Source organism: Geotrypetes seraphini, chromosome 1 (assembly GCF_902459505.1).
Source record: "Geotrypetes seraphini chromosome 1, aGeoSer1.1, whole genome shotgun sequence".
In the NCBI taxonomy this organism is placed as follows: Eukaryota; Metazoa; Chordata; class Amphibia; order Gymnophiona; family Dermophiidae; genus Geotrypetes; species Geotrypetes seraphini.
In genome coordinates, this window is record NC_047084.1 from 194,717,703 (window position 1) to 194,730,895 (window position 13,193).

General features: G+C 43.9%; 1 protein-coding gene across 4 annotated transcripts in view; it reads left to right on the forward strand.

Annotated features, from left to right (window-relative positions):
• STOX2 (storkhead box 2) overlaps positions 1-13,193 on the forward strand; it is a 424,566-nt gene that overhangs the window by 376,390 nt on the left and 34,983 nt on the right. For all 4 annotated transcript variants that reach the window (XM_033943202.1, XM_033943220.1, XM_033943212.1 and 1 more), the window contains one exon: positions 10,109-12,365. In XM_033943202.1, the coding sequence (XP_033799093.1) occupies positions 10,109-12,365 (2,257 nt within the window). The remainder of the gene's footprint in view (positions 1-10,108; positions 12,366-13,193) is intronic.

Here is a 13,193-nt window from a genome sequence, read left to right on the forward strand (position 1 = left end):
CTGAGGGCACTCAGCTTATTTATTAGATTCCTAGATGGAACACTGTCGAAGGCTTTGCTAAAATCTAAATACACCATATCTTGCGCACTTCCTCTTTCCAATTCTCTGGCCACCCAGTCAAAGAAATTGATCAGATTTATCTGACAAGACCTGCCTTTATTGAATCCATGTTGCCTCGGGTCCTGCAATCCACTGGATTCCGGAAATGTCTGTTTTAAAAGCGTTTCCATTAATTTACTTGCCACAGACGTCAAACTTACTGGCCTGGAGTTCCCTGCTTTTTCTTTACTTTCACTTTTGTGGAGAGGGACCATATCCACCCTTCTCCTCTGGTACCACTCCTGATTCTAGAGAAGCATTGAAAAGGTCAGCTAGAGAGCTTGCAGAACTTCCCTAAGTTCTTCACTACCCTTGGATGTACACCATCCAGCCCCTTCGCTTTCTCCACTTTTATTTAAGTTAGCTCCTCATGAACACAGTCCTCTAAAAATTGAACAGGGTCTACCACACCTCCATCCCTATTTGTGTTTATCTTCTGCAGTCCCACTCCCAAGGAAATGTAATAAATAATGATCACAAATGTGAATTTATTTAGATGCAGTCTGTACCCAATTTGGCAAGACTAACCTATGCAGGATTTTGTTAGACATAGTTTATAAAATAGCACTTACACCGGGAGCTGTACCAAACTGTAGGCACAGGCATTTGCACCAATGGAAACTTGGTGCAAATGGCAACCCCTAAAGAAAGGTGCAGATACCCATTAATCTATAATTACGCACATATTGTTGTTGTTGTTGTTAGGTGCCATCAACTCATGCTCAAGTCCTAACGACTTGATGAATTGCGGATCTAAAAAGAAATCGGTTTTGGGCTAGTCCAGAAAGGTCCTCCAGCATCATACCTATGGTTTCATGTTCAGTCATCTGATTGCAGTTCGCCTTTTTCACCTGGTTCCTTCAATCTTCCCAAACATGATGTCCTTACCAGTGATCTCTCTCTTCTGATGGTGTGACCAAAATAAGACAGTCGTAACCTTATTATTTGGGCTTCAAGTGTTTGATCTCTTCCAGAATCAATTTGTTAGTACTCCAGCACCCAAGCTTAAATGAGTCAATCTTCTTTCTGTCTTGTTTCCGTAGTGTCCAGCTTTCGCATCTGTAACTGACCACTGACAAAATGAGTGCATGGACAAGTCTGATCTTCATTTGGAGTGTTACCTCTTTGCCTTTGAATTCTTTGTCAAGAGCCTTCATTGAAGTGTGACCAAGTGCTATTCTGCAGAGTATTTCCTCCCTGCTTGCTTCTTTGTTTACAAAAGAGCCCAGTAGATTGAAATTAGTTACAACTTCTATTCTATCACACATAAATGTAAGGAATCCACCAATGACCCTCCCATTTCTGCACCCCATTTATGGCGCTGCGTGCAAAATTTAGGTGATGAACCTGCACCTAAATTTAGGTGCATAAATTTAAATTCAATCCAATTAATGCTGATGATTGCTTGTTATTGGCTCATTATTCAGTTAAGTTACAAAATAAGGCATATGTCCTAATTTGCACGTACAACTCAAGAATTTGGGATTTGAAGCGTATATGTAGTGAAATGCAGTTTGCTTAACAAGAAAGTAATAGGCAGTTATGGTGGCACATCATCATCAAGTGATTAAATTTCAGCAGAAATGGAATGGATTGGATCAGTATGTGAGTTTAAAAAAGACAAGGATAGATGTCATGCATCATGCAGTCTGCTGAATGTTGTTGTGATATTGGTTTAAAATGCACAATACAGAATTTAAAAAAGGAACTGAAGGAAAAATCTTCTACTCCCTCAATTTCATTTCAAAATACTGTATATATTCAGTCACTAGGAACTTTCACTTGTATGAAAGCAGGATTAAACCATTGCATCCATGGGGGTGTCACTGCAGGGTAGGCAATTCCAGTCCTCGAGCTGGAGCCAGGTCAGGTTTTCAGGATATCCACAATAAATATGCATGAGATAGATTTGCATCTCAAGGAAGCAGTGCATGCAAATCCATCTCGTACATATTCATTGTGGATATCCTGAAAACCTGACCTGGCTCTGGCTCTCGAGGACCGGAATTGCCTACCCCTGCTCTAGCCTAAACAGCAAAGTGCATCCTGCCACTTTTTGCAGGTGTTACCCCACTTCTTGTGGCAGATGTACCTAGGGGTAATTGTATCATGGCTTGAGACTTAACTATACATAACAATGATTTGCCCCTCATGATTCACCTTCAGCTAGGCTGGAAGATGCATAGTAATGGTTTGCACAGTTAAATCTGAGCACACACACAAAAATTAGCATTTAATTGCACCTGCAGCTATGTAGTTCTGAAAGCAGGTTTCTTTGAAGTGGATCTCTCTGGCATCAGTAGGCTTGTAAAATATGTATTTTTATGAAGTGGCTTGACTCAGTAAGTGGCAATTCTGTAAGTGGGCACCTCCTTGAAGGCACCTGATGCAGCACAATGAGCACCTATTTTATAACACTATCTGGGCATCAAGATTCCATTATAAAATACAGTAAAACCTTAGATTGCAAGTAACTTGGTTTTCAAGTGTTTTGCAAGACAAGCAAAACATTTTATTAAATTTTAACTTAATATACAAGCAATGTCTTGCAATACAAGTACATACAGTATACGCACATCACAACTGAGCCAATGGTTCTCTCTCTCGCTCTCTCTCTGACGCTCCAGCAATGTAGTGACTGTTCTAAATGAGCAAGGTCTTGCAATACAAGTACGTCGGACCACCGGACCAAAAAACCCATCATATTTCAATGACACGCAAATATACAAAGCTATTTTACCTTATGTTAGGCTATGTCCTTTCGGAAAATGGTGTAATTTAAACCACCATAGGCTATGGCTTTTCGGAAAATGCTACAATTTTAAACACCCTATGTCCAGGGTCGGATTAATGAATTAGCTCAGTAGGCACTGAAATGGTCGGGGGGCCCACTGAAGGAGAACACTGGGAAAAAATGTTTTAACAGCTACGGGCCCCCACCCAGCATCGATCAGCAACACCGGGGCCCCCCCTCGATCGGCAACACCGCCCCCTCCCCCCATTGACAGAAATAGGGCCTGCGACTGCTCTCTCTCTCTCTCTCCCTCCGCTGCCAAAGCCTGCAAACAAATTTAATATATGCCGCAGGGCTCTAACAGTGCGCATGATGCTGCCAGATTCCCTATTCCTCCTCCATAAACGAAATGGGAAGTTGCGTCATGAGGGGGAGGAAGGAGGAGGGAAGCCATCAGTGGCCAGAGGGCGGCCGCGTGAGCAGACTGCTGGGCATGATGGACCACTGGTCTGACCCAGCTGCGGCAATTCTTATGTTCTTATGTAAATGAGTTGAAGTCGGCAGGCCTGGGAGGGGAAGATGCTAGATGGAAGGGCAGTCAGGAAGAACAAGAAATGCGGTATGTTGGAGCAGAGGTTGAGAGGGAGAGAAAGAAGGGGAAATTTTGGACAAGGGCAGGAGGGGGGCTGGATTATAGGGTGATAGGGGGAGAGAAAAGCAGGAAAGAGAGCGGAAGCAATCTTGGACCCTGAGAGGGATTGGAGAGAGGTGATGAGATGATTGATTATGGGGGGAGGGAAGAGCGATGGGATAGGAAGATAGTGAAGGAAAAAGGACAGGGTGATGTCAGGCCATCAGAGACGGAAAGGAGATGCTGGGCTACAAGAATGGAGGGAGGGGGATATGCTGGAAATTGTGTAAATCGTGGGAAGGACCAAGGGACAGGGGTGGCAAGGAGATGAATGAGAGGAAGATAGCCTCTAGCCCCTCACCTCCCCACCGCTGGTGCTTTTTTCCAACATGTGCCTGATGCTGACGGCACAAGATCTCCCCACTTCCATCATCTGCCCCCTTTTCTCTCTCCCTCCACCCCAGGCAATTCACTGAGGGGGCAGGATAACGTGATGGAATTGCCTGGGGTGGAGGGAGAGAGAAAAGGGGGCAGATGATGGAAGTGGGGAGAAGAGAGAAAGAGAAGGGGGCAGATGATGGAAGTGGGGAGAACTTGTGCCATCTGCTTCAGTCGCATATGAGGAAGCAGCAGCAGCAGTGAAGATGTAAGGGGTCCTTACCTCCTCACCACTGCTGCTATTTTCCCACATGCTGGATGGGGGGAAGAAGATAGAGTTAGTGAGATAGTGGAGGGGTGAAGGAAAGGGGTGGCAAGCTGTGAGTAGACACAGTGAAAAGAGGGAAACTGAGGACTGAATAGTAATAAAAAATTTAATTTAGACGGAGGCAGAAAATAGAGCAGGAAGACCAGAGAAGAAAAGGGAAGAGAAAGGAGAGTTGCCAGAAAACAGGAAAGGAGACAGAGATATCGTATCTGAGTGGAGGAAATGAGAAGAGAAAGATGCTGAAAACGACAGTGGGGAGAGATGGAAGGAGAGAGATGCCAGACCATGAGGGGAACAGAGGGAAGATGATGGATGCCAGACCAAAGGGGGGGAGGAGCAGGAGGCGAGATGGCAGAGGGAGGTAGATATTTTCTGGAAGGGGAAGACAGTGGATAGAAGGAAGAGAATGACAAGAAGATGAGGAAAGCAGAAACCACATGTCAAAGGTAGAAAAAAGTTCTATTTTTTTTTTTGGCTTCAAGATAAAGTAGTATTGGAGCTGTGTTGATAAGTGTTTAGAAATAAAAATGGGGACCTTTTATTGGACTAATTTTAATATATTTTTGGATAACTTTCAAAGACCAAATTCTCCTTCCTCAGGACAGGATACTGTAACAGCAGTATACTTTACTGACCTAAGGAAAGAGGGTTTGACCTCTGAAAGCTAATTAAAAAATGTTTTAGTCAAATGAAATGGTATTATCCTATTTTCCATTTTTTGTTTTATTTTTATTTGTTAATTTGCAAAGTGATTTATTATTTCTCTTTTTTTCAAATTTACATCTGCTATCTTTATATTTTGTTCAGTATTGGGGGATATGTGCCACTGTTTCTTCACCCCTAAACTGTACCGTTCCTTCGGTTTGTAACACAAGCCAGCTTGCTGAATGCTCTGCATTGCTCCGATGGTCACAGTATTCCTATGATCGTCAGAACATTCAGCCCGCCAGCCAGTGCTAAAAACCTCTTCTGTGCTTTTGTAAAAAGGGGAGCGGGGGTTAATTTGTGATTACTTATTCCATACTGGGTGAGGGTGTCCTGTGTGTATGAAAGACATGGTTTTATGTTAGCATTGACCAGCCTTGTTTGGCAAAATGCATCAGGCATGGTTCCTGAGAGCACCTTGAATAAATCTGATTTGAATCTCCTCATTGTTTGCCAATCTTTTTTTGTTCCACATTGGATTCTTTGGTGGACCACTTGCCTTGTTGTTTTGTTACAAATTAACATACATGTGGAACACACCAGAGGAGATACAGATTTGGTTGTTTATACATACATATGGGTTAAAGTTGTATGACATAGAGTGAGACTGTTGAGAGGAGTTCCAAACTTGGTTATTAATATAGACTTATGCATTTTAACACTTTTATATACGTATGGAAAGGGTTCAGAGTTAAAGTCCTGGGCAAGTAGGTGGGAAGGGAAGGAAGGGGGGGGTTTGTTCAGAGATGTTTGGGGCTTGCATAGAACTAAAACTGTACACTGGCACTGGTATGGTAATCTTTGTTGTTTGTTTTGAATTTTATAATAAAAGAAAAAAGAAATACAAATGGAAATAAAGAAGTAAATAAGAAAACAGGTAAATAAATGGGGGTGGGCGGGGCAGGGCTAGGGGGTCCAGTGTACTTGTGTGCCTAGGTGACCTCGACGAATTAATCCTGCCATGCCTACGTCCACTAAATCTATATTTCCAAACCTGTATGGTATGACTGACTATACTGTAAAAGCTGAAAATTATACCTCTATGTACACCAAGTTTGTTTTTCCCACCAAAGTTTGTCCTGCTTATACTGTGAATGTACTCTTGTAACCCATTCTGGGCTGCTTTGGGAGCTCGGGCTAAATAAATGAATAAATAAAAATAAAAATAAAAAATATAGTATTTTGTATTAAAGTTTTTGGGATGTGGAACGAATCGTCTGAGTTTCCATTATTTCTTATGGGGAAATTCACTTTGATATACGTGTATTTTGGATTACAAGCATGCTTCTGGAACGAATTATGCTTGCAAACCAAGGTTTGACTGTACTAGCATAACCTGGTATTAGTGTGTCTTACATTTAAGTATGTGCAGACCTGGCGTAACTGCAGGAGCATAAATGTGTCAAGGATGCACATAATTTGCAGTATTCTGTAAGTTATGTATGTAACTTTGAGCCCCACCCATGCTCCGCCCACTTGTACACCGCACACATCCTTATAGAATAGTGCTTAAGGGGCTCATAATTGAAACTTAAATACGTCTAAAAACACACCCAAGTCGGCACTTGGACGATCTAAAACACAAGTTCTTCAACCGCCAGTCCACAAAAAAATCTTGCCGGTCCGCAAAGGATTCGGTTCCCGCCGCAACGAAAGGCCGGCGTCAGCTGACTTGCAACTTCCTGTTGCAGTCGCTGTGCCGGGACTCCTGCCTTCCACCGTATTTGCCTCCTGCCTTGCCTTCGCACCTCCAGACGAGCAGCGGCAGCTCTGTGTACTTTTAACTTCGGCACAGGGCTACCCCTAAGCAGTAGTTTAGCACGGTTTCATGAGGCAGCCTCGGGGCCTTTGCTAGGCCGGCCCACATCGCATCATCGAAGCAGGCCGGCCTAGCAAAGGCCCCGAGGCTTCCTCATGAAACCGCGCTAAACAACTGCTTAGGGGCAGCTCTGTGCCAAAGTTAAAAGTACACAGAACTTCCGCTGTTGGTCTGGACTCTTGGGCCGCTGAAGGAGGGCAAAGAGCAGCTGTCCTGGAGGTTTCCCTTCCTCTCGCCTTTGCAGGTCCCTTTTATTTTTCCTTCAAACGGCAACGGGCCCCAGCATCGACATCAATCAAGTAAGTTCCACTGTTCCTTGCAAGCGGTTCTGCTCGGCCAAAGCTTCCCCTTTGACATGAGCCGCCCTCAGGGGAAAGAAAGTGACCCGCAAAGGTGAGGGGAAGGGGGGCAGATGATGGAAGTTGGGGGGGGGGGGTAGAGAGAGAGAGAAGGGGCAGATGATGGAATGGCGGAGATGAGAGAGAGAAGGGGACAGATGATGGAAGTGAGAAGAAGGGAGAGAGAGCAGAAGGCAGATGGATGTCAGTTGAGAGGGGAGAGCAGATGCTGAATGGAAGTGGGGAAAGAACACATACTGGATGGAAGGAGGAGATAAATAAAGGGGGAAGAAAATAGTAAGATAATGGAGGGGTGAGGGAAAGGGGTGACAAGCTGTGGGTAGACACAGTGAAAAGAGGGAAACGGGACTAAATAGTAAGAAAGAATTTAATTTAGATGGAGGCAGAAAATAGAGAAGGAAGACCAGAGAAGAAAAGGGAAGAGAGAGCAGAGAATGATATCAGATCTGAGTGGAGGAAATGAGAAGAGAGAGATGCTAAAAACCACAGGGGGGAGGGAAGGACAGAGATGCCAGACCATGAGGAGAACAGAAGGAAGATGATGGATGCCAGACCAAATTGGGGGGGGGGCAGGAAGAGAGATGGCAGGGAAAGACAGACAGTGAATGGAAGGGGCAGATGCTGGACTGAAGAGACAGAGAAAGTTATCATGCCGCTGTACTGGGCCATGGTATGCCCTCACCTGGAGTACTGCGTCCAGCACTGGTCACCGTACATGAAGAAGGACACGGTACTACTCGAAAGGGTCCAGAGAAGAGCGACTAAAATGGTTAAGGGGCTGGAGGAGTTGCCGTACAGCGAAAGATTAGAGAAACTGGGCCTTTTCTCCCTTGAGCAGAGGAGATTGAGAGGGGACATGATAGAAACATTCAAGGTACTGAAGGGAATAGACTTAGTAAGCTAAGGACAGTTTGTTCACCCTCTGCAAGGCAGGGAAAACGAGAGGGCACTCTCTAAAGTTGAAAGGGGATAGATTCCATACAAACGTAAGAAAGTTCTGTGGTAGAAAGCTGGAACGCTCTTCCAGAGGCTGTTATAGGGGAAAACACCCTCCAAGGATTCAAGACAAAGTTAGACAAGTTCCTGCTGAACAAGAACGTGTGCTGGTAGGGCTAGTCTCAGTTAGGGTGCTGGTCTTAGACCAGAGGGCCGCCGCGTGAGCGGACTGCTGGTCATGATGGACCTCTGGTCTGACCCAGCAGTGGCAATTCTTATGTTCTTAGGGCAGACACTGGCTGGAAGAGAGTGAAAAGGCAATGAAAGCAAAAACCAGAAACGACAAAAGGTAGAAAAAAATAATTTTATTTCTATCTTGTGATTCAAATATATCAGATTTGAAATATATATCTTGCTAGACATAACTGGGGAGTGCAAAGCCCAGGCAGTGCTTCTTTAGCTTCCAGCTGGCTTAGGGCTCTCTCTGACCAGGGGGCAGTTGCCCTAGTTCCACTCCCCTAACACCATTCCTGTCATGTGTGACTGTGGTATTCTGTTACATGATATTTATGTAGCATTCTGTAATAATTTGGCTTATTCAGTTTTCTTGATAGTAGAGGGGATATATGTGAAGGGGAGGGGAGACAGGGGTTTTGTTGATCTTTGCCCTGTATTATTTGTATTTATAAAATGACAATTGTATAGAATATTGTTTCTTTTTATACTTTAATAAAATATGTTCGATATAAAATCATAACTATTTGAGGCTTGTGCGGATGGGATCAGATGGTTTGTGGGACCGAGCTCGCGGGGACGGGGCGGCGATGGTTTTTTAAAAAAAATTTCAGTCTTAGTAGTTTGCCGGTCCCCGAAATAATTATTTTATTTCCGCCGGTCTATAGGTGTAAAAAGGTTGAAGAACACTGATGTAAAAGACAGGTTGTCCAAGTGCCGATAATTGAAACGGCTTTTTGGACTTATCCAGGGACATTTTGGGCCTCTGAATCCCACTATGCGCCCAGAGCTGAAAGGAGTGATTTTGGAGGAGTGGTTAGGGTGGGATGTGGGCCAGCCTAAACTTAGTTATCTTGCAGGGATAATCGAATGTTTGACAAGACTGTCAAACATTGTTTGAGTTAGACAATGTAAAGACAGGTATAAGTGCCCAAAAGATATCGAAAGTGACCAAATAACCATTGCAGAGACAAAGTAAAGACCTCCACACACTCCCCCAGTATTTACTGACCCCCCTCACCCCCTGCAAAGATTAGAATAAAACGTGCATACCTGTCAGAACATCAGCACCTAGTATAGGAAAGCCTAGTAGAGCTGCATACAGGTCTTTTAAATAGCCTGGGGGGTGTGCTAGTGAACCATAGAGAGTAGGACCCAGGCCTATAAGCCACTCTAACCACTACATTTATGGTGGAACGTGTGCGCCCACCAAACCCCTGCCCCCAACCCTACTGTACTGCCATATAGGTGCCACTTGCAGCCATAAGGGCTATTGGGGTTGTAGACAGATGGGTATAGTGGGTTTTGGAGGCATTGTGGGGGGCTCACCATAACCTATAAGGGAGTTTTGGTGAGATGTTTATGTAGCACCCTTTTTTGCGAAGCTCACAACAGTGTCCTGTAAGGTGCCCCACTACTCTGTTGCCATATCTGGGTGACCAGTCCATCACAATGCTGGCCCCTCCTACATCCAAAATGTATTGTTCTGAGTGTTTGGGACTTTGACAAATTTTTGGTCGAGAATGTGGTATAAAGATAGACGTAGCGGCAGTCTGGACGATCAAATGCCTGGACGTACAGATAGACGATTTTCAAAAAACAGAATAGTTTAGATGTACTTTTTGAGAATGGACATTTTACCTGTGCCGACTTTGGGCAACTAGCATCCTGTGTCCAAATCGGACTTAGATGTTTCTTTTGATTATGGCCCTCCATGTGTGTAAATGCTACTTTTCCATACACTTATAAGCACACAGGGACACATACCCATGAGCGCTTAGTTATAGAATTGCCCTTCACATAATTTTAGTGTTAACAAAATTGTATTACTTCAGAAGAAAACACAATGTAGATTATTCAATATATATTTTCTCTTTTTCTCCAGGTGTCCCTACTCCAAGCCATGAGATACTGCGGCATACTCTAAACATGCTGGTACGAGAGAGAAAAATCTACCCAACTCCTGATGGCTATTTTATTGTAACCCCACAAACATATTTCATCACCCCATCTCTCATAAGAACTAATAGTAAATGGTACCATTTAGATGAAAGGATACCTGATAGGTCTCAATGTACCTCTCCACAAGCAGGAACTATAACTCCCTCCACTTCAGGCTGCATCAGGGAGAGAACTCTGCCTAAAAACCATTGTGACTCTTGCCATTGTTGCAGAGAAGACATGCATAGTATGCATGCATCCACTTTACAGAGAAAATCAGCAAAAGACTGCAAGGACCCTTATTGTCCTCCCTCTATGTGCCAGGTTCCACAAACTGAAAAGAGTAAAAGTACTGTAAATTATTCTTATAAATCAGAGACCCTTACAAAGTCAAAAGACGGGGAAAAGCCATCTAAAAAATTTGGACTTAAATTATTTAGGCTAAGTTTTAAAAAGGACAAAACAAAGCAACTAGCCAATTTTTCAGCTCAGTTTCCTCCTGAGGAATGGCCTTTGAGAGATGAGGACACTCCTACTACTATACCTAGGGAGGTTGAAATGGAGATTATTAGGCGCATTAACCCAGACTTGACTGTGGAGAATGTTGTGAGGCACACTGCACTAATGAAAAAACTTGAAGAAGAAAAGGCTCAGAGAAGCAAAGCTGGATCTTCAGCTCACCATAGTGGGCGAAGCAAAAAAAGCAGGACTCAAAGAAAGTCTCATGGGAAATCCCGGTCACACAGCAAGACCCGGGCATCCAAAGGAGACCCATCTGATGGTTCTCATTTGGAAATACCTGGTGAAAGAGAATATGAGTTTTATAATCCCCGAACCAGATCACCCCGGGAAGGTTGTTTTGTAATGGAACGCAAAGGAGGAGATAATTTTATCATACATAGCAATCCTAATATGATTGAGTCTCATTTTCCTATAACTCCAGAATGGGATGTATCTGGTGAATTGGCCAAAAGGAGAACTGAAATGCCTTTCCCTGAGCCTTCAAGGGCAAGCTCTCACTCTAAAGTTCATCGAAGTCACAGCCATACACAGGACAGAAGATCAAGGAATGAGAGATCAAGCAAAGCTAAGGAGCGATCTAGGTCAATGGATAATTCCAAAGGACCTCTGGGTGGAGCTGCTTTAAGTACACCAGAAGGTATAACAGAAACCTGTAGCCCTGATGAAAAATCACCTAACCAGTTGTATATTGATGACAGTACCTTAAGGCCATCCCAGACTCATACTCAACAAAGAGCTCAGACTTATAAAGAGACTTGTATTCCTGATGTAGTTAGTGGTACTGTGGAACCCCCCAATTCTTGTAATTTAATGGAACAAAAAATTCCTGTAGAGAGTTTACCATCCTACAGCGAGATCAATTCAAGTACAAGTAAAACAGCCGATGATTATTTTCAATGTAATACTTCAAGTGAGACCATTCTTACTGCACCATCCCCATTAGGTAAGAATAAAGAGGATCATGATACATTGAAATTATCAGATGTAGTAAAGAAACTGTCTCCATCTGATAGACAGCCCCAACATGCAGCTAGAGAATCTGGGGAATGTAAAGAAGAATCTCCTAAAGAGCCAAGTGGAGCAACAACTGCATCAACTGCTGGCCTAACTCCAGAGGTTATTACAAATGGGAGACTGGTACAACAACACTACAATGCCGAATCAAGCAACCTTGATAAAAGGAAAGAAATTTTTAGCAAAGATACTCTCTTTAAACCTCTGCAGAACAGTTTATCTGTGAACAGTTTCCACAGGTCTGCTGTGCCACTGCTAAAATCCCACCAAAACACACCCTCTGATACACTGCAAGTTAGTTGTGACAACTTTGAACAACCTATCACCACCTCAGTCACTCAAACTTTGCCAGTGTCACAGAGACAAGAGACAACTGGAAACCAGGAAGCCTCTTTTGATTATTACAATGTGTCTGATGATGATTCAGAAGAAGGAGCGCACAAGAACACAGAAGAAGAAAAGAATCGGGATGATGTGGGCACAATGCAATGGTTGCTAGAACGAGAGAAAGAGCGGGATCTGCAAAGAAAGTTTGAGAAGAACCTCACACTTCTTAATCCAAAGGAAACAGAAAATGTCAGTAGCCACAGAGTTGCTCACTCTGCTCGGCTGGACAGCATGGACAGCAGTAGCATCACTGTTGACAGTGGGTTCAATTCACCACGGTAAGACTGAAAATTAAACTTTCATTGATTTTGTTGGATCTATTTGTTAAAGTTTAATTTTTTGCTCATTTGAATTACAAATTGTAATCTTTTCTTTTATGTCTAGCCTTTTAGGAGCCCAGGCTCAGGCCTCAGAGGCAGTGTGCAGTAAAATAATGAAACAATAGCTAGGAGTGGATTTGAAAAGATATATTATATAAAAATAGACTTATTACAAATATAAACACCCCCTCCCCCTCTTACTAAACCACAGTAGAGGTTTATACTGTGGCCCAGAGCTCTAAATGCTCCCAACACTGCTCCGACTCTCATAGGAATTCTATGAGCATCGGAGTATTTTGCGTTCTGGGCCATGGTAGAAACCTCTACCACAGCTTAGTAAAAGAGGGGAATAGAGCATGTATTAGATGCAAAGCAGCTTCAGTGTTTATGTGTCAAAGTCCTGCCTGAATGAATGAGATTAGGGGTCAGAATGTATGTGTAGGAGGAAGTGACGTCACCGATGCGAACGGGAGCTTAATCTGTGAGCTCCGTTCGGGCCCGGCACATTTTCGCCGAATTCGCTGTGTAAACCGCGCTAAAACTACTTCCCTGCAGTGGTGTGGAGGGAATGAGGAGCATGGACCCCATGGCATCGCGCAAAAAACTCCCGACGGACAAGACCGGCCAGCGCATGCTGGAACAGACGCTGAGCCGGACGGCATGTGGCGGCGCAGGCCTGGAAACGAGCAGTGGCGAGGCGGCGCAGTTGAGTGGGGCTATCGCGGCGGTGGCAGACATGCTGGTGGAACCGGTCCCCGAATGCTCCTCCCCGGACCCGCTTACCAG